The sequence below is a fragment of the Garra rufa genome, chromosome 14 (assembly GCF_049309525.1).
Source record: "Garra rufa chromosome 14, GarRuf1.0, whole genome shotgun sequence".
Classification (NCBI taxonomy): Eukaryota; Metazoa; Chordata; class Actinopteri; order Cypriniformes; family Cyprinidae; genus Garra; species Garra rufa.
Genome location: NC_133374.1, coordinates 36,876,741 through 36,904,009, shown reverse-complemented (window position 1 = coordinate 36,904,009; position 27,269 = coordinate 36,876,741). Strand labels below are relative to the sequence as shown.

The window sequence follows — 27,269 nt, the reverse complement described above, 5'->3', positions numbered from 1 at the left end:
TGAGACAGGTGTGCACAATTGGTGGAGTGGGGTGCGGGAGAAAGGGAGACAGTGACCTCTGGTGGGGAATGGAAAACACACAGCCCAGAGTCATGACAGTACCCCCTCCTCAAGGAACGGCTTCCAGACGTTCCATAAGGCCGAGAAAAAAAAATCTGGAGGGAGGAGGAACGGGGGAAGGCGAATCAGGGGGAGGGATGGCGGGCCAGGCCCGTGCAGCGGAGTCACGTGAGCGGACCTCACCGCCAGAGGAACGCGAGCTGGCCTCGCCGCCAGATGAACATCAGCGGACACTGCCGCCAGAGGAACGCGAGCTGGCCTCGCTGCCAGAGGAACGTCAGCGGTCACCGCCGCGTCCGGAACAGAGAGCGCGGTCACCGCCGCGTCAGGAACAGAGAGAGCGGTCACCGCCACGTCCGGAACAGAGAGAGCGGTCACCGCCGCGTCAGGAACAGAGAGAGCGGTCACCGCCGCGTCCGGAACAGAGAGCGCGGTCACCGCCGCGTCAGGAACAGAGAGAGCGGTCACCGCCGCGTCCGGAACAGAGAGAGCGGTCACCGCCGCGTCAGGAACAGAGAGCGCGGTCACCGCCGCGTCAGGAACAGAGAGCGCGGTCACCGCCGCGTCAGGAAAAGAGAGCGCGGTCACCGCCGCGTCAGGAACAGAGAGCGCGGTCACCGCCGCGTCAGGAACAGAGAGAGCGGTCACCGCCGCGTCCGGAACAGAGAGAGCGGTCACCGCCGCGTCAGGAACAGAGAGAGCGGTCACCGCCGCGTCAGGAACAGAGAGAGCGGTCACCGCCGCGTCAGGAACAGAGAGAGCGGTCACCGCCGCGTCAGGAACAGAGAGCGCGGTCACCGCCGCGTCAGGAACAGAGAGAGCGGTCACCGCCGCGTCCGGAACAGAGAGAGCGGTCACCGCCGCGTCAGGAACAGAGAGCGCGGTCACCGCCGCGTCAGGAACAGAGAGAGCGGTCACCGCCGCGTCCGGTACAGAGAGAGCGGTCACCGCCGCGTCCGGTACAGAGAGAGCGGTCACCGCCGCGTCAGGAACAGAGAGCGCGGTCACCGCCGCGTCAGGAACAGAGAGAGCGGTCACCGCCGCGTCCGGAACAGAGAGAGCGGTCACCGCCGCGTCAGGAACAGAGAGCGCGGTCACCGCCGCGTCAGGAACAGAGAGAGCGGTCACCGCCGCGTCCGGTACAGAGAGAGCGGTCACCGCCGCGTCAGGAACAGAGAGCGCGGTCACCGCCACGTCAGGAACAGAGAGAGCGGTCACCGCCGCGTCCGGAACAGAGAGAGCGGTCACCGCCGCGTCAGGAACAGAGAGAGCGGTCACCGCCGCGTCAGGAACAGAGAGAGCGGTCACCGCCGCGTCAGGAACAGAGAGAGCGGTCACCGCCGCGTCAGGAACAGAGAGAGCGGTCACCGCCGCGTCAGGAACAGAGAGAGCGGTCACCGCCGCGTCAGGAACAGAGAGAGCGGTCACCGCCGCGTCCGGAACAGAGAGAGCGGTCACCGCCGCGTTAGGAACAGAGAGAGCGGTCACCGCCGCGTCAGGAACAGAGAGCGCGGTCACCGCCGCGTCAGGAACAGAGAGAGCGGTCACCGCCGCGTCAGGAACAGAGAGAGCGGTCACCGCCGCGTTAATGTAAATAACCAAACAAAACACAATTAAACATAAACCAACAAATAAAACAAAAGGCCAACACGGCACAACACGACTAGAATACAAAACCAAAGATAAACAAAACAGGAAACACGCTCTAGGAGCCAGGATAACAAACCACACAGAAGACAGCATACAGGAAACAATGCAACCAGGACGAGTGGTGGGAAAGGGGAGACTAATATAGTGCTAGGTGATTGGAGACAGCTGTGTGATCAGAGAATGACAGGTGTGTGTGATGAGACAGGTGTGCACAATTGGTGGAGTGGGGTGCGGGAGAAAGGGAGACAGTGACCTCTGGTGGGGAATGGAAAACACACAGCCCAGAGTCATGACAACTACTGGTCAAACTTCCATCTAACCCCAGGTCACGGGAATATGTGTTTGCTAAGTGATTTGAATGTTGTTGTGGGGCATTTATACATACATATGCCTCATCTGATTAAACCTATTGCAACATGAGTATAAGAGTAACAGACAATTGTTTTTGTTTTTTTTAAACAGTGATGTAATACCATGGCATGTTGTTCTATAGTGTTTCTGTTTCGATTTCTTCCTCATGCACACTTGATCGTGACTCAAAGTAACCCCGGAGTCCCTCATGGCCAGGAATAGCTCTCTCCTCTGTCGCATGCAGCACATAAGGGACACTAAGCAAAACCATCCTGCCGTTATTTGCGCATCAATTGGCTTCACCTAGAGACCGTACCACTTCAGAAATAGTGTGATGTGCCTTTCTGTGTTTTTGGGGTTACTACAGTGCACTATCAGAGGGAGAAGCCCTGGGATCCTGCACTAAAAGAGGACAGGGAAGGTCAGAGGTATTTGTGTATTGCTCTGACGGATTGTAAACACAATCCAATTAAGCTGGCAGCTACTGCAATCAACTAGATTAGCATCTCAGCCTCAGCTACTGGATAAATAACAGGTTATAATCGGTCATCCTGTGGATGTCCTCTTGTTTTGCTACACATAAGTGTGAACTATCATTTCCAAATTGTCCTATAGCACCTTATGTACCGAGCAAGAGAGGCCTTTAAAAAAAAGTACTTTAACAGAGTATACTGTTTTTGGACACTTAATCGCATGCTAATTTAAATTAAATTAAAATTTATTATTATTTAAATTTATATTAAATGCAGTTTAGAGTCCTGTTGACCCACTTAAGTAGGACTTAAGTGTATCTTTATATGTCATTTTATAATTAATTTTATTGTCTTTGAAATATGTTGAGATTGTGCTGCTGAATGTACTAACAAGCATTTATAGTAAACTAAAATATACTGAAATGTCTATTTTATTAAAACTGTCATGTACTTTGTATATATTTCTAACTGTGCATTTGTTATGTTGAAGTTGCAGTTTAGTATTTTTTAAAATCGATTAGCTTAAGATGTAAGTATGTTAGACAAAATATCAGAATAAGTGTCCTTCTTTAAAACATGACAAAAGATTATTAAAACATTTAAAATGTACTTTAAGCTTACTTACAATTAAGGGTAAAAATTAGATAATTTAATATGGCAGTTATACTAAATTAAAATAAAATAATAAAATGCTAAGTTTCGACTTAAGTTTTCAAATTAAAGAGACAGTCACCTGGTCAATGCACTGCAAAAAAATGTTTTTCTTACTTAGATTTTTTGTCTTGTTTCCCAGTTCTTGTTTTTTGTTCTCAGTTCTTTATCTCATTTTAAACAAATAACAAGTCATGACTGTTTACTACTGTCCTTTTACAACTTCTGTTTGCATCATTAAATCATTATTTTCTTGTTTATCTCTGTGAAGCTGCTTTGAAACAATCCACTATAGAAATCAGGGTGATTTGACTTGACTCTGCATATGCTCTTCCAGATAGCAAAGAAAAAGCTGTGTAAAAAGTAGTTAGAAAAAGTGGTTTTGTGTATTTTAAAACTGCATTTGCTCTATACTTTACATGCACGTTGGCAGGACCAAAATATACAATGTTTGACACAAGTTGTATTACTGACATGATGATAGGTTATTAAAATGTGAGTTTGGCAAGTAGATATTTAGATTTGGGTATCTTTCAATACAACTGAATAGAAACTGTACTAGCTGAACTGCTATATGTCAGTAGCTTTTTAAGTTACATTTACTCAAATAAATAAGAAATAAGAAAAAAAAGGCTGTTGGTTTCAAACTTCCATTTCAAAACGGTATTATTATTCTTTTAAATCTTAGATTGTCACATTTTCATTGGAAAATGATAGCATATTTCGGTTTCATTAATGATTTTGTGTATTAAAAAGTCATGTGACAAACATACCCTAATATTCACAATGCATTTGGACACTTTATTGATGCCAAACTTAATGTTATATGTCCATCTAGTTGTCCAATACAAAAAAAAAAAAAAAAAAATCAAAAGAAACAATGGACTAACAAAATTCAAGTCGGCCTAAAGTCTTCAAATACTCTTTGGAGATAGTGTACATGGGTCATGAGCCAAAAAAACAAACAAACAAAAAAAAAGCTCAGTTGCTTACAAATCTGTCTTAAGATGGTGAAGAATGCATTATGCATCTAGACAAAGGAAAATTGATGGATATTGGAGAAAGCGTTATAGCATTAGTTCTTTAGTCTTTGAAAGTTTGAAACAAAAAGGTCAGTTAGAGGTAAGAGCAGGTTACACCGCTGCAAACAGGTTCACTCACCTGGAAAATTTCAGAAACCCAATGGCGAACAAATAAATACCCCTTTTCACCTCCAATCACAGACCGACCATTATGTAAGCAGGATAATTTGAATGGGACTTTGGCAGGTACATTATATGATCGGAGGGACAGCTCAGGTTGTTCATTGTGTTTATTGTCTGGACTGTGGAAGGTTTCTCACAGGGGCACCTCTTTTTCTGTTTCACCCTGTGTCAGGTTACAAGACCCTTCTGAAAGGGATCTCTGGGAACTTCACCAGTGGGGCTTTGGTGGCCATCATGGGACCCTCAGGGGCTGGAAAGTCTACCTTAATGAACATTCTAGCAGGTTATAGGTTAGTATGACCATAAAATACTGCATCAAACATAAAGCATACAGTGCTGACGATTCTACATTTTGGTAAATTAGTGTAAAAATTGTATAAAATGAAGATCCATTTCTAAACACACTGCAAAAAATTATTTTCTTACTTAGATTTTTTAGAAATATCTAAAAATTCTTAAATCAAAAATAATTTTCTAGACCAATACAAATTATTTTCTCGTTTTCAGAAAAGAAAAAACCCTCAAAATTAAGTGCGTTTTTGCTTGAAACAACCAAAACAAATCTGCCAATAGGGTTCGAAAAATAATCTTGTTTTCTGTTTGAAATAAGATTTTTTTGCTTACCCCATTGGCAGATTATTTTGCTTGTTCTAAGCAAAAACTCACTTAATTTTTTAAATAGTTACGAATTACCATGTGAGTTCAGAACTGCTATCATATGTTTAGCTTCTTTCATTATTTATTTAAATGTATTATTTTTGTGGACACTTTTATGCAAAGCAATTTACAAATGAAGAATCCCTGCACTGAAAAAAATGCTTTTCTTACTTAGATTTTTTGTCTTGTTTCCAGCCAAAATATCTAAAAATGATTAAATCAAGAAGGATTTTCTAGACAAGTAAAAAAATTTTTTTTGTTTTCAGAAAAAAAACAAGTCAAAATTATTTCAAAAACAAAAAAAGATTATTTTTCCTACCCCATTGGCAGATTATTTTGCTTGTTTCAAGCAAAAACTCGCTTGTTTTTTCTGAAAACAAGACAATAAGTTTTACTTGTCTAGAAAATCCTTCTTGATTTAAGAATTGTAAGATATTTTGACTGGAAACAAGACAAAAAGTCTAAGTAAGAAAAGCATTTTTTTGCAGTCTGAAGCAATCTGGAAGATTTAGCAGTTAATTTTAATATTAAGCTTCTTGCATTTATATAGAATTGAAAGTAAATCAGTAACTTGAAATCTGCAAATGTTAAGATCATTTATCAGGAAATAGTGGTGATAAATTTGATAATGCTTCAAAGGAAAGTATATCTAAAGATGTGTTTTATCATGCAGGGAAACAGGCATGAAGGGGGAGATCCTGATTAACGGGCAGCCCAGAGATCTGCGATCTTTCAGGAAAGTGTCCTGCTATATCATGCAGGATGACATGTTACTGCCACACCTCACCATACAAGAAGCCATGATGGTACGTGCCTGCTGAAATTATAAAACTGAGCTGCATTAGTGTCATGCAACAGTGGCTGTAATGAGGTACACAGTGATAGAGTATCAGGAAACAGTGTTTTAATAAGTAAATCCAGGAGCATAGGCAAAACGGGAACTGGAAAAACTAAAACATGATATAACAGATAAAGATTGTTACGGTAGCTCCCACTCTATCAATCAATACAATTAAGCACACTTCTTTTCATTGTAGTGTAGGCCTAGTGTTTTTCATGTAGTGTATTTTCCCTTGCAAATCTCATTGTAGAAAAGTACAAGTATTTAACACTCAAGTGCTTAAAATTATTTACTTTACAGCCCTTGTTGCATGTAGCCTCTGTTATAAGCTTTATGTTTAGCCAAAAACACATTACTAATTGCAAGTATTACCTCATAGTAAATATACACAAACAGAAAACATAATCAGCTCTCACTGGTAGTTTCTCTGGATTACGTCTCATGTAATTGCAGTTGTTTTGTTGTTGAGTTCATGCAAATCCTTCTGTTAGCTTTAGTTGTACTGCTAATGCTCATCATGATCTAAATCGCTCACTCTCCCTGCTCAGGTATCAGCTAATCTCAAACTCCAGGAAAAGGATGAAGGCAGACGTGAAATGGTAAGTGAGAGGCGTGTGAAGTTTCTCAGCTGGTTATGTATGTACGGCCTAATCTTTGAGACCTTTGGTAAAGGTCAGCCGTGGGTGTCTTAAACATTACTTGACCTACGTGTCCTAATTAGTGAAATCACAGTAAACATGTACACTACTGTTCAAACATTTGGGGTCAATAAGAAATTCAGTTTGGAAAGAAATTCATTTTTATTTGAAAAGGATGCATTTCACTGATATAAATTGACTGTAAGGACTTTCATATAAATTGTTCTTCTAAGCATTTGAATAATTAACTTAATTAACATGTTTTCAAAAAATATATATATTAAAGGGGTTCTATTATGCTCTTTTACAAAGTCTTTATTTTGTTTTGGGGGTGCACTAGAGCATGCTCTCATGCTTGGTGGTTCGAAATACGCATTATTTTTCACATAATCTACATTATTACAATAGCTTTCTCCCCAGGCTTGCACAAATGGCTTAATTAGTTCCGGGTTTGATGAAGGTTTGCCTACCGAAAAACGAAATGTCTAGTGGTTGGTTAGCAGTCCCATTGCGTTGCGATTGGCGAACAGCTTAGAAAGCGTTTCAGTCGTGCCACGGCCCTTCACAAAGCAGCAAGTTCTCTGTACAACTGCACAAGCTAGATTTAAGTGATTCTTACATTTTAAATATGGATATATATATATATTTTTTAAATGCATCGGATCACTAAAGGAGGCTTTGACTGACCCCCCGGAGCCATGTGAGGCACTTTTTATTATGGACTGATTTATTTTGGACTGATGGAGAGAAACACTTGTCTATGCCGTTCTAAAGCTTGGGAGTGCCAGGATTATTTTTAATATAACTCCGATTGCATTCACACCTAGGATGCATGGAGGATGAGTAGATAATACACTACAGTAGTGTTGGTCCTATCGTCAGCCTGCAAGATCACTGAAACATGAACTTTACCTGACCGAAACCAGCTCCAGCATAAGTCTAGTGAAGCTTTCTGCAATGTATGATGAATAAATCTCTTCTGACATGACCACCGATGATCGTCATTCTAGTCAATGCTTGTGTTTACATCAGCTGTGGCTCTACGTGTGTTTTGACCCTCTGTACCGCACACATCAATGGCGCAGCTCCAACACGGGGACCGGAGCAGTTCACAGACACTTTAGTAAATGCTCACATTTATACGAGACGCCCTGTGGCTTGCTGATGCATCCCAGAAGCGGCTGTCCATGCTACATCGCTAAAGTTAGGCGAAATCCCGACCTCGTCCCTCCCCACCCACCAACGATTAGAATTTCCGTAGGCGGGATTTATTTGAATGATATTCTAATGGACATCATAGCATCCATAAAACAAATGCTGTAGTCCAAAGAGCATTTCGTTGTAGTTCTTGAAAAGGGATTTTTTTTTTTAATATCTCCCTTTGGAGTGGACTTTGAGGTTTGTAACTTTGAAGATGTTTTTATGCCCAAACATACACACCACACAGTGGCTAAAATTCAAAAAGTGAAAAAGCATAATAGGACCCCTTTAAGAATTATTTTTGAAGGATAATGTGAAAAGTTAGATAAATTTTTTTTTTTTTTAAAGTTGTTTTAAATACTATTAATATTTCACAATTTATTGTATTTTTATTTATTTTATTTTTTGTATCAAATGAATGCAGCCTCCATGAGCATATTATACATTTAAAAAAAATGCATCTACAAACCACAAACTTATGAACGGTAGTATGTGATGATCTTATTCCACTGCGTAATGATGGACACATGCTGTTGTTGTAGGTTCGGGAAATCCTGACTGCACTCGGTTTGTTAGAATGTGCCAAGACACGCACATCCAACCTGTCTGGGGGCCAAAGAAAGCGTTTGGCCATTGCCCTGGAGCTTGTCAACAACCCACCTGTCATGTTTTTTGATGAGCCTACAAGGTGAGCCTCCTCCATACTGAAGAAAAATGGTGTTGGATTTTACATTGAAACAATTTTTACTCAGAATCTATATTTTGCTAATAATTACACAGAAACTGCAAGTGGCACTTATTTTTTTTAGAAAAAAATACTCCAGTAATTTTGCTTTATTTGCAATTTTTTACCATTTTTTTACAGTGCATGTACACGTATAAAATTCATGGCTATGAGGTGGACTATATGACGTTCCTGAGCCAAATATATCTCTTGTAAAATGTTACCCAAGAGGTTGCTCTGTTACATCCCTGTAGTGTGTGAATGCAATTTAATTGCACATTCACTTACAGGCCTTTTCCCATTTGGGATATTGGTGGACAGTTGAGACCTGGTCTCTGCGGGCTTTATTAAGCTCTTCATTCCTCTCTGGGATTACCCACTAAGAACAAAAATGACTCTCTGAATCTCTGGAGAGCGGCAAACTAAATTCATTTCAACATAAAATGATACTTTTTTCGTAAATCACATTTACACGATTACCATGCTTATCCAAGAAAAAACTGATTCTCCTTTATAGAAGTCAAAGCCCTATAGCTTCTATAGGTTGCATAAGAGCAGTACTGTCATCATTAATATGATGTCACAGAGTTGTGTTTGGTTAAACACTACATATTAATGGCTCAAAGGAATACATTAACTGAGTGTCCTGTCAGCAACCTGTGAAATGTTTTTAAGGCTACAGCCTCATCCTGTCCTTTAAGATATGCACTTAGTCTTCCGCTTTATCCAGCAGCGTCTCTGTCATCTGTGATAATTAATATGGCCTTGAAAGAGCGACGTCAAGATTACAATCTAATCTCATCTCTTTAACCTGGTCTGGCCCACTGATACATGCACTTGACCAGCACCATAATGATATTGTATTATTACATTATTATTGCATTATATTGCATATTGTATTATTATGAGATGTATTAGACACTGCAAGGATCACCTTAGTAATATAATATAATATAATATAATATAATATAATATAATATAATATAATATAATATAATATAATAGAACACATATAATTAGGGAACACATATTCACTATTAACAAAGAGTTTTCCCTCAGTAAACTTTCCCTCAGTAAAATTTGCTGCTTATTAATAGTTAGTAAAGTAGTTGTTAGATTTAGGTATGGGGTCAGGTTTAGGGATCTAGAATGTTTAAAATATTTTTTATTAATATTTAGGGCCCAAGCACTGCAGGTGTGATGGCACCTATTGTATCTGTTAGCGTTCTTTTTCTTCCGCTTTGGAAGTCTATGGCAGCCCATAGAACCGTTTGCTGAAAAGTTGTGCACACTGATAGAGAACTTAGTCTCTATCTCAAACTCTTTTAAGTACCAACACTTGTCTAAAATTTTTATTACTTTATACTAATAACTTTTGAACCATAAGGTCTAGAAGGAAAATTCTTTTTTACTCTAAATCCTTTGGCCATGCCGAGTCGAATGTCAAAATTTAAAAAATCTTAAGGTTTAGTAATTCTATAAAAAGCATGCAAAAATTGATGTGAGGCTATATCTCTGCAACGGTTTGGCGTATTGAGACTGAACTTGGTGCGTGTCATAACAAGTATGACCTGAGGCTACCTGCAATGTTTTGGCGCAGTGCCACCTAGTGGTCAGGAGATATGCTTATAACTTCTCAATGGTTTCGCCAAAAATGACAAAACTGGTCTCTTTAGACGGAGTATGCCAAGTGAACAATACCTAATTTTCCCATGTCAGCCATTTTGGTCATCAACCATTTTGAATTTTGTTGTAAAATGCTATATTTTATATATTTGTATTAAAAAATTATAAAGAAATTATGAAAAATGCTAATAACTTTTGTTTAGATTAGCCTATTGTAATGAAACGCGTCTTAATATATTCCTTGGGTCATGCTGAGAACATCGACGCCTAGTAACGCTATAATGTAATATAATTAATATAATATAATATAAAATAATATAAAGTATTATTTGAAAGATTTGGTCATTTTGTTGTGTTTTTTTAAACTAAAGTGAAACTAAATGAAAATGAGTTGCTTTGGCAACTATCGAAAATAAATGGTTTACTTTTTAATATTTTATCTTTTTCCATTTAAGTTGATTTTATTTTTGTCACAGTTATGTTTGGTCTCGGTTATGTTTTATTTATTTATTTATCATTATGTTCACCTGTTGTCTTGTTAATCATATAATTTATTCTGCCTATTTATGCTCTTAGAGTTTGGTTCAGTTGTTTTGTTGTCCATGTTTCGGTTATGTTTACTTGCCTGCCTCTATTTGAAACTGCCTGTGGATATTATTAAAGCCTATTTGGGAACATTATCTTCTTTATCATCCTTTGTGTACTTCTCTTTCTTAGTTACTGTTTTACTGGTGCAACTTGACTCCAGCCACAGGTAGGCACTTACTGTCTTTTTGTTTTCCTTTTAAAGTGGTCTGGACAGCTCATCCTGCTTCCAGGTGGTGTCTCTGATGAAGGCTCTTGCTCAGGGTGGTCGAACTGTCATATGCACAATTCACCAACCCAGCGCAAAAGTGTTTGAACTCTTCGATAAGGTGAGCACTATTTTATATTTCATACTTGAATATTTGTAAATGCACTGTATTTTGCAAAATACTGTTACTCACACCTCATTCTTGGTGTTTTTTTTTTTTTCCCAGCTGTATGTTCTCAGTCAAGGCCAGTGTATTTACAGAGGAAGAGTATCAAGCTTAATCCCGTATCTCAGAGAACTGGGACTCAATTGTCCCACCTATCACAACCCTGCAGACTTCAGTAAGAAAATCAGACTCTTAATGCACTGAGGTTCAAATTTAACAAATCACAAAGCACCAAATGTAACAAAAAAAGTTGCTGGACCCTTGTTTTTAATAAGTTGGAAATGGACATGGAAATCATTGGAATAATTCATTAATTATAGGTGGCTTGAGAAAATCATTTTACTAAAATGCTAAATTATTCTACTGAGACTAAATTTAGTAATGCTAGAAACATGCAATCTCTATCTAGCTATCTATCTATCAAACATTAAGCTTTTAAAACTACTTTAAACTTCAAACTATTTCTGAAAACCCTCAAACTTAGAAATCTTTTTAAACTTCTTAAACTTTTTTTAAACTGTTCAAACCTTTTCAAACTTTTTCAAACTTTCTGGTCCAGCTTACTCAAGCCAACTTCAAAGTTTGTCTTGACAAACTTTTTTTATTTAGTTTACTATATTCCCTTTCATATATAAAGTCATAAAAGACTCTTAAGATTTCTTAATGTTTTTGAGAACTTCTCTTTTGCCCTGTTTGACCAAAATTACAATAAAAACAGTAATATTGTGGAATATTATTACAATTTAAAATTGTTAATTGTTTTCCATTTTAATATATCTAAAAAAATTATTTATTCAAGTGATGTCAAAACTGAATTTTTACTCCAGTCTTCAGTGTCACATGGCCCTTCAGAAATCATTCTAATATCATGATAACATAACATCATGATAAAATGATGCTGTTTTTGGATGCTATCTATGCATGAATAAATGATATACTGAGAATAATAGAGAGAATGAAAAGATTTTGTGCATCTATATTCTCAATACAGGTGTTATATTTCCAAAGTCTTGATGCATCGTTTTTTTTAAGCTACTCAGAGTCTGAAAGTATTATTATTTGTTTCTCCAGTTATGGAGGTGGCCTCAGGTGAATACGGTGACCAGACGGCTTGGCTGGTGAAGGCCGTTCAGGAGTGCAAGTGTGAGAAACACTACAAAAGTGAAATGAATGGAAATGGGGTCCATAATCCTTTCCTGTGGCACAGACCTTCCGATGAGGTACATATGTAGAAATAGATAAAACCTTTATATAACATTATACAGTGGATATATGAGAGCTGTAGTATTTAACCTTCAAATTTACAACTTGTCACTGGGGCAGTACCTTCCTGAGGCCTAAAGGGTTCATAAAAGTACCAAAAGAGCACATAATACTACCTTAAGGGTACATGCTGCTACTTTGTACTTGTATGCAGCTTTTAGGGGATAAGAAGGTACAAAGGTATCCCATTTGCCCCAAAGGTACCATTGTTGCAATTTTCAGTGAATAAGTGTAGTAATGTAATGTTTTTTTCTTTAGGACTCTTCATCGTCAGAGGGTTGCCATAGTTTTTCTGCCAGCTGCCTGACGCAGTTCTGCATCCTTTTCAAGAGAACTTTTCTTAGCATCATGAGAGATTCGGTAAGCAGCGCTGCCACCTTGTGGGCAGTAACACACAAAGCAGAGCCAAATGTGCCATAAGGAGCATCAGGTGTTATGCATCAAAAACAGATGTTAAGCTTAACATATAATGATGTAATGATCCCAGTTGCTTTTTAAGTAGCAAGTTTATGGATTTAAATTTTGTGAGTATGAGTACTGAAAATTATTGAATTGTTATTCAAACAGTATAGGAATTTCCAGGTAGTGGTATTCTGGGAAATAAAGTGTTTTCCACCATAAAATTATTATTAAATTTAATTAATTATCTATAAATAGAACACAAATTGCCATTTCATACATTTATTTATGTCATCCAGTGTTTTTGAAATATGTCATATTGTGTGCATAACAACGTGGGAATTCATACTTAACAGTGGATATTGAAAACTTCATTATAGTTTTTTTATATATATTTGGGTAACACTTTATAACTACACACTATGAATCATTAGTTAAGCATTAGTAAATAGTCAATTCATCATTTATAAATCATTATCTCTGCAATAATAGCCGGTATTAAGCAGTTTATAAATGCAGCTATACATGCTTTGTTCTTAAACATATCTATAATGTGTTTAATAATTGTTTTTTCATACTTTATTAATGATCAATTTATCATTTCCAAATTAGGTATTACATTATTTACAAATCAGTTATTTAGTTGTCATCAGTGGTTCATAAGATAATTTAGAAAGTGTAAGTAAATGATTAATGAACAGTTATACATATTATTCAGAAATAATTCAGTAATATTGTGTTAATAAATGCTTTATATAACACTTTTTATAATAATGAAAAAATAAACCTCAACAAAATGTACTAAAAACCAAAAAACAAGCAAGAATGTAAATATAAATAATAAAAAAATAAAATAAATAAATAAAATGAATATACGTCAACAAAATAAGCAACAAAAAAAAAAAAGAAGAAGAAGAAGAAAATAAGCAAAATATTTTGGTATAGTTATGTCACTGTTTTCTGGTTTTGAATCTTGTCGCCCGCCCTGATCTTCACGCTTGTTTACTGGATTACTCTTTCGGATTTCCCTTGTTGTTCTTGTTTGCTGGTGTTCGACCCCTGCCTGTCTTGAGTTCGTCTTAATAAAGCTTTGCATATGGATCCACACGTCAGTCTCCAGACCTCCACTGTAACAGAACGATCAGTCACACCCGGATCCAGCAGCTTTATTCACCAGCATCACAACATGGACCCAATCGACCAGCTTCTGCTCCTACGACAGAGAAATCTCCCCATTGAGGAATATGTTCACCAGTTCCGTAAGTTTTCATATCAATTGCCATTTTACGATGAAGCGTGGCTTAAGGACTTATTTCGTTTTGGACTTAATGAACCTGCCAAATCAATGCTGCCTGGAGGGGAATTTAACTGCTCACTACAAGACTGTATGCAGTATGCGTTATTGCTATGTGGCTCTCCGTTAACTGTGGTTGTCTTAGAGGAGCCACAGTGCAAGATGTCTGCTAGCCCAGAGCCCCTTCACAAGATGGCTACCATCCCAAAGCCCGTTCACAAGATCGCCGCCCTTCCAGAGCCTGTTCACAAGATGGCTGCCTTTCCTGAGCCTGTTTACAAGATGGTCGCCCTTCCAGAGCCTGATCACAAGATGGCCGTCCTTCATGAGCCTGTTCACAAGATGGCCACCCTTCCAGAGCTTGTTCACCAGATGGCCACCCTTCTAGAGTCTGTTCACAAGATGGCCGCCGTTCCTGCGTCCCCGGCCAAGATGGCCGTCCTTCCCGAGTCTGCTCACAAGATGGCCGCCCTTCCTGAGCCTGTTCACAAGATGGCCGCCCTTCCAGAGACAGTTCCCAAGATGGCTGCCCTTCCCGAGTCTGTTCACAAGATGGCCGCCCTTCTAGAGCCTGTTCACAAAATGGCCACCCTTCCAGAGACAGTTCACAAGATGGCCGCCGTTCCTGCGTCCCCGGCCAAGATGGCCGTCCTTCCCAAGTCTGCTCACAAGATGGCCGCCAGCCCAGAGCCACTGAACAAGATGGCCGCCCTCCCAAAGACTGTTCACAAGATGGCCTCCGTTTCTGAGTTCCCGGCCAAGATGGCCGCCACGCCAGAGCTACTGCACAAGATGGCCGCCACGCCAGAGCCTGTTGCAAAGATGGCCACCACGCCAGAGCCCATTGCAAAGATGGCTGCCACGCCAGAGCTACTGCGCAAGATGGCCGCCACGCCAAAACCTGTCACCAAGATGGCCTCCGTTCCCGGTCAAGATGGCCGCCGCCAAGTCAGAGTCTGCACCCAAGATGGCTGCCGCCACGCCAGAATCTGCACCCAAGATGGCTGCCGCCACGCCCAAATTTGTCAAGTCAAGTCAAGTTATAGCTGCTGTTCCTGCCAAGTCAAGTCACGTCACAGCTGCTGTTCCTGTCAAGTCAAATCAAGTTACAGCTGCTGTTCCTGCAAGGTCAAGTCATTTCACAGCTGCTGTTTCTACAAAGTCAAGTCAAGCAGCGCTCCCCAAATCAAGTCAAGCAGCGCTGCCCTAGTCAAGTCAAGCAGCACTCCCAGAGTCAAGTCAAACAGCTAATCCCTCAGAGCCAAGCCAAGTCACAGCCGCTCCTTCAACGTCTAGTCAAGTCACAGCTGTTCCTGTCACGCCGAGTCAGGTCACAGCTGCTCCTTCACTGCCAAGCCACGCAGAGCCTTTGCTCCCAAGCCACGCAGAGCCAACGCACCCAAGCCACGCAGAGCCAACGCTCCAAAGCCACACGCCCACAAACCCGAAAGGCCTCCCACTAACCACGGCATTACCTGTGATGGCAGTTGCCATTCTGAGTGTGTGGGCTGCACACTGCATTCCAGAGGCCTCGTCTGTCCTTGAGTCTGTTCACGAGTCTGCTTCAGAGGCCTCATCTGTCCACGTGTCCGCTGCGCCTATACCTCTTTTGGAGGTGGCGTTCATGGCGGAATTCCCTGCTCTGCCTGCACCACCAAGGCCATCTGCTCTGCCTGCACCTCCAAGGCCATCTGCTCTGCCAGCACCGCCAGGACTCCCTGCTCTGCCAGCGCCACCAATGCTCCCTGTCGTCCCTGTTACGGCTATGGAGGCCGTTTTAGAAGTCTCTGTCTGCCCTGTCACGGCTATGAAGGCCGTTCCTGAAGTTGCTGTCTGCCTTGTCACGGCTATGAAGGCCGTTCCTGAAGTCCCTGTCTGCCCTGTCACGGCTATGAGGGCCGTTCCTGAAGTCCCTGTCTACCTTGTCACGGCTATGGAGGCCGTTCCTGAAATTCCTGTCTGCCCTGTCACGGCTATGGAGGCCATTCCTGAAGTTCCTGTCTGCCTTGTTACGGCCATGGAGGCCGTATGTAAACCGTCTGCGCCGCCCTGGTGGGCTCCCGCTCCGTCTGCCCCACCCGGGTGGGCTCCCGCTCCGTCTGCTCTGCCCTGGTGGGCTCCTGCTCCGTCTGCTCCGCCCTGGTGGGCTCCCGCTCCGTCTGCGCCGCCCTGGTAGGCTCCCGCTCCGTCTGCGCCACCCTGGTGGGCGCCTGCTCCTCCACGGCCTCATGGACCTGGCCCTCCGTCGTTCCTCTGCTCCCCCTCACCGCCCTCCAGGACTGTCTGCGCGTGGTCGTTTTGGAGTGTCTGGAAGCCACTCCTTAAGGGGGGGCTATGTCACAATCACCAGCTGGAGTGCCCGGCAGCCCCACTAGAGGGCACTCCAGTGTTTACCCTTTATGTTATGTGTTGTCTCAACCCACCATGCTTCACCCTTGTCTGTGTCATGTTTTCATTGGTTCTCCTGATCCATGTGTCTGTTCCCCATTGGTTGTTTCTGTCATGTGACCCCTAGTGTTTGGTATAAAGCCTTCCCTTCCCTTCCCCCTCTGTCTGTACTGATCGTTGTTTAGTGTTTATCCTTCCTAGTTCCGAGTTCCTAGTTCCTGTGTTTTTCGACCCTGGACTGTTTTCTGGTTTTGAATCTTGTCATTACTCTGGGATTACTCTTTCGGATTTCCCTTGTTGTTCTTGTTTGCTGGTGTTCGACCCCTGCCTGTCTTGACTTCGTCTTAATAAAGCTTTGCATATGGATCCACACGTCAGTCTCCAGACCTCCACTGTAACAAGTAAGAAGGTTTTCTTGTTTCAGTTTCATGGCTGAGTTAAAATCCAGTGCAAACAGTGAGTCAAAGAAGTGCCAAGTGTGGCAACAACTTTTAAAACTGAAGACTCACAATTAGCTGAAACAGAAAATCAAATACTGTATATTCAACCAACGATAAAAAAAAAATCTTTATTTCAGATTTCAGAGGCTTAGGTTCATGTTACTGCTAAGTTATGTTTTCTGAAGGTGTACAGGAATTTTTAATTTTCTATTACATGGCAGAGATATAGTTTTCATTTTATAACAATTATACATTTTTTTTGCATCTTAAAATATATGTCTATGTTCTGTATCACTTTAAATCTGCTTTGTAAAAGTTTTACAAGGCATAAATAGTCTTCACTTTAGATGAGCTCACAAAAATAGATAACTGACAACTACTAAATGTTAATAATAGAATATGTGTAAATAAAGCATTTATTAACACACTGAGTAACTAGTGTATGTCTAAATAATATCTATAAATGTGCATTTAAAGTTTATTAATCGTTTAGTTACACTTTCTAAATGATCATATGAACCTCTGACAACTCCTAAATAACTGATCTGTTAATAATATACTACCTAATTTAGAAATTATTAATTGAACATAAAAACATTATAAAATGTATTAAAAACATTATAGATTATAAATCTATAGATTATAAATCTGCTTATAAATCCTGTTTGCTCCCTAAATTCATATTATTTTCAAAGTCTGTAACTAAACTGCAGTTCTGAAGCCGTTCTCATTTCATCACTGAATGATACATGGCAGTGGGTATGCAAGTAAAAGGAAGGGATATAAGTTTGATTTGAAAATGATTTTTCTCCCTTTAGGTGTTGACTCACTTGCGCATCATGTCTCATCTTGGGATTGGAATTCTGATCGGTCTTTTATACCTGGGCATTGGCAACGAGGCCAAGAAGGTCCTTAGCAATTCTGGGTTCCTGTTCTTCTCAATGTTGTTCCTCATGTTTGCAGCTTTGATGCCCACCGTCCTCACCTGTGAGTCTGTACAATTTGTAGAAAAATATCTATTATATTCTTTATCTTCAAGAAAGACTTTGATGAAAGACTTTCACTAACTTGATTATAACATGCAGTGCCCTCAATTAATATTAGCACCCTTGGTAAATATGAGCAAAGGCAGCTGTGAAAATAAATCTGCATTGTTTATCCTTTTGATTTTTCATTCAAAAAATTGTAACCAGCAATAATTGTGGCCAATGTAAACTAGAGAAAACATTTCATAATGAGTCCCCCCCACACTTTCCATTGTTTTACTTTGAAGGGGGAGGGGGGATCTCATTATGAAATAAATGTTTTATCTAGTTCACATTGGCCACAATTATTGCAACGCATGTTATCTGTTGAGTTTGCTGCAAAAAAGCTCTTTTTTTTAGTTTTATCAGACCATAGAAGCCAGTCCTGTTTGGAGTCCAGTCATGTCTGACAACTGAATGAAACTTAAATAATCTCTGAATTTCTCCAGCTGTGATCCTTAGAGAGTCTTTAGCCACCAAACTCTCCTCCTTACCATGAACTAGGACGATATAGACACATGTCCTCTTACAGGCAGATTTGTAACATCTTTAGTTCATTGCAACTACTTAATTATTGCTCTGATGGTAGAAAAGGGGATTTTTTTAATGTTTTAGCTCTTTTCTTACAGCCACTTTCTATTTTGTGAAGCTCAACAATCTTGTTCTGCACATCAGATATATCTTTGGTTTTGCTCCTTGTGATGGATGATTAAAGGAATTATGCCTTTTGGTCCCTTATATTAATAATCCTCTAGAGCATGGCTGGACAATTAAAAAAATATATATTTTAAAAATGTAAATAGGAAAATATATGAGCTATATTGTACTCATAAGAATTTCGAGGGGTGCCAATAATTGTGGCCAACATGCATTGGAGAAAAAACATTTATTTTATAATGCAAGTTCCCCCACTTTCAATTGTTTTACTTCAGTGAAAGGTTAGAATTTTGTGAATTTTTTTAATAAAAGATCAAAAAGATAAATGTTGCATATTTATTTTCACAGCCACCTTTGTTCATATTTTCCAAGGGTGCCAATATTATTGGAGGGCACTGTATATATGCTAATCGGTACTTTCTGATTGTTGTTGCAGTTCCTCTTGAGATGGGTGTCTTTTTGAGAGAACATCTAAATTACTGGTACAGCCTGAAGGCATACTACTTGGCCAAAACAATGGCGGACGTCCCGTTTCAGGTAACATAAAACAAGCTTGGTTGATTGTGATGATGATTCACAAAGTGGATAATAATTAGATTTACAGTGGGGTTTCCTCTGAGTACAGACACATAACAGGTTAAAAATGGAACAAGAGGGGAAAAGGAGAATCACTATGATGGCTATCGCATAAGCATGTTATTGGAGCTCAAAGTGGATTCGGTTTTCAGTCAAATCACTGTTCACCCAATTTAGACAAATCCTGCTGCAACATTACATAAGTGGCCTTTGGTCAGAAATGTCCTCTAGTGTCTCTACAAGAAATAGGTTGGAAGTTAGGTTGGGAAAATATTTTTTGGAAGATGAAATTATGGATTTTTTCCCCCTCAGCCTGATAAAAAAAGAATTAAAAAAAATACAAAAAAGCTGTATTTATTATTAATAAATTAAAAAATGAGGACTACTTATGAAGATGAACTTATGAAGACAAAAATAATTCAGATTGTTAGCCTTCTCTCTGAAATAGATACAGATTTCCTGTGATGTGGATTCTTTATGGCCACATCTGCACATCAAAATACTTTCAGAAATGGATAAATCTGAACAATCTTTCCTTCTTCACAGATTGTGTTCCCGGTGGCCTACTGCAGTATAGTATACTGGATGACATCTCAGCCTTCAGATGCAGTTCGTTTCATTCTGTTCCTGGCTTTAGGGACACTCACATCACTGGTTGCCCAGTCATTGGGACTGCTGATAGGAGCAGCGTCCACGTCATTACAAGTAAATACCTTAATATGTTTGTCTTGTTCGGTATTGTTCTGTCATGTGCTTAATATTATGTGAAGAATTTGCCTCATTATCAATCAGTCTTCAATGCCATTTACAGAAAAATGCACACTAATGCCTAATGATGTACAGTAATGATCAGTGGCACAGCATTATGGGCTCCATCTCGGTTAACTTGTTGATTTATTTATTTTTTTTAAGTACATGTTACATGACTATTCTGTTTTATTTAGGGTATAAATGCTTGGAAATAATATTTAAAGTCCGTTTTCACGACCATTCATTATTTGTAGCATGCAAATTAAATTTTGTCAGTTGTCAATTTTATGATAAAATACAAACAATAAATGTGTTTTTATGCTCTTTAATTTGTAGTGAGATAACTGGATTCGCCTCAGATCAAGCAGCATGTGAATCAATTATCTTTTCCTCTTTAATATTTGCAGCACGAAATAAACATGAAAAAAATATCTGAATGCATGTTAAAAACAAAATTAATAAAAACTTTGTCTCATGAAATCGATCAATCAGAGTTAAAAAAAGTCAATAAAACATCTTGTTAAAGGGATAGTTCACCCAAAAATGAAAATTTGATGTTTATCTGCTTACCCTCAGATGTTTCTTCAGCGGCACACAAACAAAGATTTTTAACTCAAACCGGTGCAGTCTGTCAGTCATATTATGGCAGTGGATGGGCACCAGACCTTTAAAAGTAAAAAAAAAAACATGCACAGACAAATCCAAATTACACCCTGCGGCTTGTGATGATACATTGATGTCCTAAGACACGAAACGATCGGTTTTTGCGAGAAACTGAACAGTATTAATATCATTTTTTACCTTTGATACACAGCCACTTCCATCTCTCCTGAGCACGACATGTGTACACGCTCTGGCGTAGTATACCCAAATGCTGGAAGCGATCTGTCGCATGTATACAACACTCATTGTTTAGACAGTGCTCAGAGATTGTGGGTATAGCGGCTATTCAAAATGGTAATTACTTGTGCTTATCCTGATTGTTCAAACTGATTTAAAGCTAAAAGATTACGTTTGCTTGCGCAAACTCATCCGGGACTTTTCACCGATTTCTCCTAGAGCGCGTACACGTGTAACCAGCCGGATGAAAAACTCGTGCTCATGACAGTTGGACGTGGCTGTGTATCAAAGGTAAAAAAATGATATAAATACTGTTCAGTTTCTCGCAAAAAAACGATCGTTTCGTGTCTTAGGACATCAATGTATCATCACGAGCCGCAGGGTGTAATTTGGATTTGTCTGTGCATGTTTTTTTTGTTACTTTTAAAGGCCTGGTGCCCATCCACTGCCATAATATGACTGACAGACTGCACCGGTTTGAGTTAAAAATCTTAGTTTGTGTTCTGCTGAAGAAACAAAGTCACCTACATCTTGGATGCCCTGGGGGTAAGTAGATAAACATCAAATTTTCATTTTTGGGTGAACTATCCCTTTAATAAGGCATAGCCTAATACATAACATTTAGCCTACCATAGAAAAGCTAACAAGCCTATAACTTTGCCAACATTGTTTTATTTTTCTCATAAATCACCCAGTGTTGAAGCCTACGTTTTTATTGCTGTTTTTCATGTTAAATGTAAAGACAGGTTGGATGCCACTGACTTTTTGTTTTTTTGTGAGCGGAGTAGGTGGAATTTTTACATTAACTTTACACAACATAACATTATTTTATTACATGAATTATTTTGTTTAAAAGTAGTAATTTAAAGCATTCTAGAGATATATTTATCATGTCTGTGAATATTCGCTGAGTTGCGGGTCATTTTGTGATGGGCTCCTCTTTAGCTATTTTACAAAAGGACATTTTGTTGATATTGTGACCTTTTGCATTTCCGAATGATGTATTACTCTTAGCTTTATGAGCAAAAATGATGGCGTATTATAGCTTTCCACTGTTATCAGGAAAAATAAAATGCAAGTGCTTGCGCTGACGCTTCCATGTCTTGCAAAGTGCACTTTAGCTTTCACTCTCCGCACAAAGGAGTGGATATGCGTCTAACAGCACACATTTATCTAGGTTAACATTGTGAAATGCATCAAGTGTTTTATGTCTATAGATTTTATTTTAAGCAAGTTGTATTGACTTGTCAATCGTTTCAATTAAATGTTCCCCCTTGGAAAATGTTCCCACCTGCATACCCTGCATACCCAGACACTACGCCCCTGGTAATGCTGTATTGTGTTTCTTTGACAGGTAGCAACTTTTGTAGGTCCTGTGACAGCCATCCCTGTGCTGCTGTTTTCAGGCTTCTTTGTCAGTTTTGACACTATTCCGAAATACCTCCAATGGATATCATACATTTCCTATGTCAGGTAAGGCAAGCTCAGGGAATGCTTATCATAGCTTAGACTCAGTATTGAGCTGTGATAGATACAGTATGTGCCAAATTTGTTCTTCTAGATAATTTGAAATTCAACAGAAACAAAATCATCTGATTATTTATACCTGAAGACAAAAATGGTGCCCTTGTTGGGAAAAACAAACAAAACAAAACAAAATAATTAGCATTTTTTTTAAATAGTACGTATTATAGAAATAATATACTTTAAATGTATATAATTAAGTGTAAACTTTAAAACATTAAATGTAGTATATAGTTTTATCTTTTTTTGACCCACTTAAGTAATACTTAAGTACATCTTCATATGTAATTTTATAATTACTTCTATTGTCTAAAATGTACTACAAGCATTTGTGTGAACTAAAAAGTTAATCTCTATTAAAATGTGTATGTCATGTATTTAAACATATTTATAATTACACATTGGTAATAATAAAGTTTCAATTCAGTACTTTTAAAATGTATTAACACTAAATGTAATATGAAACCATACTGCAGTTAAAATTATAATCAAATACTTTCTAAAGTGTGTCAGTCAACAAAAAAAGTGCACATCTTTAAAACAGGACAAAATATTATTAAAACACTGATTTAAAATGTACTTTCAAGTAAAACTTTTAAATTAGCATTATTACAAGTGTAATTTTTAAATGTGTGATTAAGTGTGTTAAGAAACCGTTACAAAAGTAAGTATAGTAGCCATTTATTTTATTCATTGTGTTTCATCTGCAAGTGGTTTTAATAATATACTTTTAAGATTTAAATAAGTGCACATTAAGTTCACTTATTTTTCACAAGGATGTTTTACTCCTTTACAGTCCAATCAAATCCTACTGTATAATATAACATTATTTCCTGCTCAAGAATTCTACTTTGCAAAAAAAAAAAAAAAAAAAAACTCTCGATACGGAAAGCAAATGTGCTACAGATGTGATTTATGTCTTTAAATATGTAAGATATAATGTACAGTTGTCACAAAGGGGTTTATCATAATGATTACTTACCAAATAAGTAAATAAATGATTGATATATTGATCTGAAAAAAATTAAGCTATGTAGGTGACATTCTACTTAAATATCTAACAATATTTCCAACACAATGCTTCATTTGACCAATTAGAATCAAGTATTCCAGTATTCCAAGTATTCCCAGTATTCCCTATCAAGTTGACCTGTATAACACAACAAAACAGTATGTCAGTATATCTGAAGTAGTCTTCTCCTAAATCAGTTGTCCTCTGACTTTCAGATATGGTTTTGAAGGAGTCATTCTGTCCATCTACGGGCTTGACCGTGAGGACCTGCACTGTGACAAAGATGAGACATGCCACTTCCAAAAGTCAGAAGCCATTTTGAAGGAGCTGGATGTTGAGGATGCAAAGCTCTACCTGGACTTTATTGTGCTGGGCATCTTCTTTGTTTCGCTTCGTCTGATCGCCTACTTCATCCTCCGATACAAGATCAGTGCTGAGAGGTAGACTTGTAGAAGATGTGATGGAGGGAGTACTGTCGAGACTTTCTTGCCCAGGGAGGGCTAGGCTGAGAAAGCCAAAGCAGAGAGGGTTTGTTCCCTCCAGACTGACCATCGCCATGTTTTCCCACACTGGACAGAAACCTGGGCTCAACTTGAAGTCACAGTATGTAGATGCCCGGCTATTGTGTGCTTTTATAAGAAAACAAAGAGCTTAGAACTTCTGTACGGATAGAGAGAGAAACATGGCTGTGCTGAAGAAAACTCGTAGAAACTGATGAAAGACATTCACAGGAGCAGTTCTGATTTTGACTGAAAAAGTAATATGCTGTTTTGTGAGATCATATTGGAGAGCTGGAATCTGGCCCTTGTGAAAAAGAAGTGGGTTTAATTGTATTGAATGTGCACCTTTAGTGTACTTCAAATCTTAAAGGTAAATTTTTAAAAAGCTGTACTTGCAGGTAATATAAAATTAATGAAATAAAATGTCACTTAAGAGAGTACACTTTTATGACTGTTTCTAAATACTTTTAAGTACACTTTTAACAAGTGCACTTTGTAATCATGTTAAATTAAAAGTCTTTTGATGCAAAGTACTTGAACTGTAGTGGGTTATTTGTTATTAAAGTTAATATATTTTTAATGTGCTATATTCTAATTTAAACATTACAAATATGAATATACAAATATATTTAAATACATGACATGCAAGTTTTAATCGAAAACAAAATTAAACTATATTTTAGTTTACCCATGCATGCTTGCTTATTAACCATATTTCAGAAATACAACAGAAGTAATTAAGTCTGATAAGTCTATAAAAAAGCACTCTAAAGTTCAGCTAGTTTAATTGAATATTAATGTACACAAATACATTTTTATTTAATTGCAATTAACATGCAGTTAATTGTCCAAAAAAACATTACATTCGGTTTGCAAGTATATTCTTTTAAATAAATGTTTTTCTTAATAAGGACTACTTTTTAAAAGTATGCTAAAGTGTGCTTCTTTTTCACAAGGCTACCCAGGTTGAGCACATAGATGAAGATTGTTTTGTTCCTATAAATGGTATGATGTAAAGGACAATTATTAATTTCTGGTCTACCTGACATTCCTTCTACACTACTGAAAAGCTGTCAGTAATGGCCTCTGCTCTTGTAGTGAAATGATAACTTGAACAATTTGTGTGTAGGATGTAACTGGCTTACAAGCCCATCAGAGGAAGAAATAAAACCACAGTATGCACATACTACACTGCCTGCCCAAAAAAAAAGTCGCCACCTGGATTTAACTAACTAATTTAAACTGGCGCTTTTCCACTACACAGTACCAGCTCGCCTCGGCTCGACTCGGCTCGGCTCTGTTTGGTTTTCCACTGTGTAAAAGTTGTACCTGTACCGGCTTCCAGGTACTTTTTTTCATACCACCTCCGGCGAGGTTCCAAGCGAGCTGAGGCGATACTAAAATGTGACGTGTAAACACAGCAGACTGCTGATTGGTCAGAGAGAATCGTCACTATTCACTGCGTCATCATTGCACGCGCCAGCAATAGTATCCAGAATAACCCCGCCATTTTTAAAAAGTTTGGCCAGAGATTGCGTGACATATCCAATTCATTACATATTATGGCAACTCGGAAGAATACGCCGTGGTCAAACGAGGAGGTGCAGACAGCGGGTGTGTGTCGCGTAGAAGATTACGTCACGGCAGTTTCCTGCAGCGTCGCTATGACAACCAGGTACTATTGTGGAGGTACAGGTACAAGTGGAAAACCAAACAGAGCCGAGTCGAGTCGAGCCGAGGCGAGCTGGTACTGTGTAGTGGAAAAGCGCCATAAGTGCCATGATCTGGGGGTTGCTGCAGTTGGTCATGTCTAGGTTCAGCAACAGTATGTGCTCAAAGAATGAGGTCAGCTGATTACCTGAATATACTGAATGACCAGGTTATTTCATCAATGGATGTTTTCTTCCCTGATGGCACGGCATATTCCAAGATGACAATGCCAGGATTCATTGGGCTCAAATTGTGAAAGAGTGGTTCAGGGAGCATGAGACATCATTTTCACACATGGATTGGCCACCACAGAGTCCAGACCTTAACCCCATTGAGAATCTTTGGAATGTGCTGGAGAAGGCTTTGCGCAGCAGTCAGACTCTACCATCATCAATGCAAGATCTTGGTAAAAAATGAATGCAACACTGGATGGAAATAAATCTTGTGACATTGCAGAAGCTTATCGAAATAATGCCACAGCGAATGTGTGCCGTAATCAAAGCTTAAAGGCGGTCCAATGAAATATTAGTTTGTATGACCTTTTTTTTGGTGGCAACTTTTTTTTTGGCCAGGCAGTGTATGATAATTAATATAACATGCTGAATGGGAACTAAAAGCCCAAGATGACTGGATCTCATTAGAGTGAAAAAGGGAAAAATGCATCAGATCCTAATAGTGTGTAATTTCTGTGTCGCTAGTGTCACCAAACGCAAAAATCATGTGTTTTCAAAAAGGTTTTTTGAACACCCCCTTCTGCCATTGGTTTAGTGGACAAATAGTCCCGTTCCCACTCACAGATGTTGTAAAAAACAACTGCCATACAAGTTTTAAAGCCTTAGATAGAGCTTGCTGAATAATGTGGCATGTGGTGATGTTTAATTCATGCTGACATTTTGGGTGTTTATATGGGTTCATGTGAGTTCATCTGGGAAAGGATTTATTTTAGGATTTAAAAGTACATGCATTAGTTTTAAGCTCAATGACTTTCGCCTGTGTTTACGGATCCACAAGCATGGCTTTTATTTATTCATTGAAATGTTTTTAAATGTTCACAAAGCAAAGTTTTCCCCTACATTCAGATTTTTTTGGGTTTACAAGTTCATGTTTACTTTTCTAAATGCCTTTGATTTTCCTTATTTATTGATTCTAAGGTCATATAAGTAATCATAGAGGATCTCACACACCTCCTTGTGGCATTGATCAAGTAAACATGTTTTTTTTTCATATAAAAGGGTCATTGATTTATGCTTTGTTCTTTGTTAACATCTATGCAAGGATTTCATGCTTTATGGTTATGGGACAATCAAAAAATGACGAAATTGCAAAGTCAATGCAAAAGTTGTGACAAAAATGTGACAAAACTGAAGCAGAATGCTATTTATTATCTGTGTTCTTTGTATTAATGTTCATTTTGCATATGTTTAGTGACCTTCGAGCTGTAGGTCCCCAGAGCATTATTAACTAAACATTGCAGGCACAATGTGAATGCTGAGCTTTAACTCAAGTGTTATGACCATTATAATCATACCAAACCTTTGCTGTGGACCTTGATGTGGAAATTGATGCAATCTGTATTTAGTATATTACCTCTGTTCTGCTGGTATTTCTACCTAGAATGTAGAATATATTTTGTTTTTAAATATATGTTCATTGTATATATGTTTTTTTTTTCTTATTTAGTTTGCTTCTTTGAATCTTGTTCTTACAATATAAAACGTAAAATCAAAATGAGAGTTTGCTGTAGACAAAGTTATTTCATTCGCCACATCTGAAATGGTCTACTAATTTCAATATGTTTATGTTATACAAATAGTTACATATTAGATATAATAATAAAGATTTGTTTTCAAACTGTT

At 38.8% G+C, this 27,269-nt stretch overlaps 1 protein-coding gene across 1 annotated transcript; it reads left to right on the top strand.

Moving 5' to 3' along the window:
• The first annotated feature begins 1,890 nt into the window (after nt 1-1,890).
• Nucleotides 1,891-27,269, top strand: abcg1 (ATP-binding cassette, sub-family G (WHITE), member 1). Its single transcript, XM_073817401.1, has 15 exons — nt 1,891-1,915; nt 2,429-2,482; nt 4,563-4,680; nt 5,721-5,853; nt 6,437-6,487; nt 8,269-8,414; nt 10,867-10,990; nt 11,096-11,210; nt 12,107-12,255; nt 12,557-12,658; nt 17,638-17,806; nt 18,938-19,038; nt 19,624-19,782; nt 22,022-22,140; nt 23,419-27,269. The coding sequence occupies exons 1-15, from the start codon at nt 1,891-1,893 to the stop codon at nt 23,645-23,647; spliced, it is 1,794 nt and encodes a 597-aa protein (XP_073673502.1). The 3' UTR covers nt 23,648-27,269.

Bases quoted from the DNA above. Each gene is read 5' to 3' on its own strand.
- abcg1 (XM_073817401.1), top strand. From the start codon at position 1,891: ATGACAGGTGTGTGTGATGAGACAG. The intron at 1,916-2,428 runs GTGTGCACAATT...GGGTTACTACAG, and splicing joins AGGTGTGTGTGATGAGACAG to TGCACTATCAGAGGGAGAAG. The intron at 4,681-5,720 runs GTTAGTATGACC...TTTATCATGCAG, and splicing joins AACATTCTAGCAGGTTATAG to GGAAACAGGCATGAAGGGGG.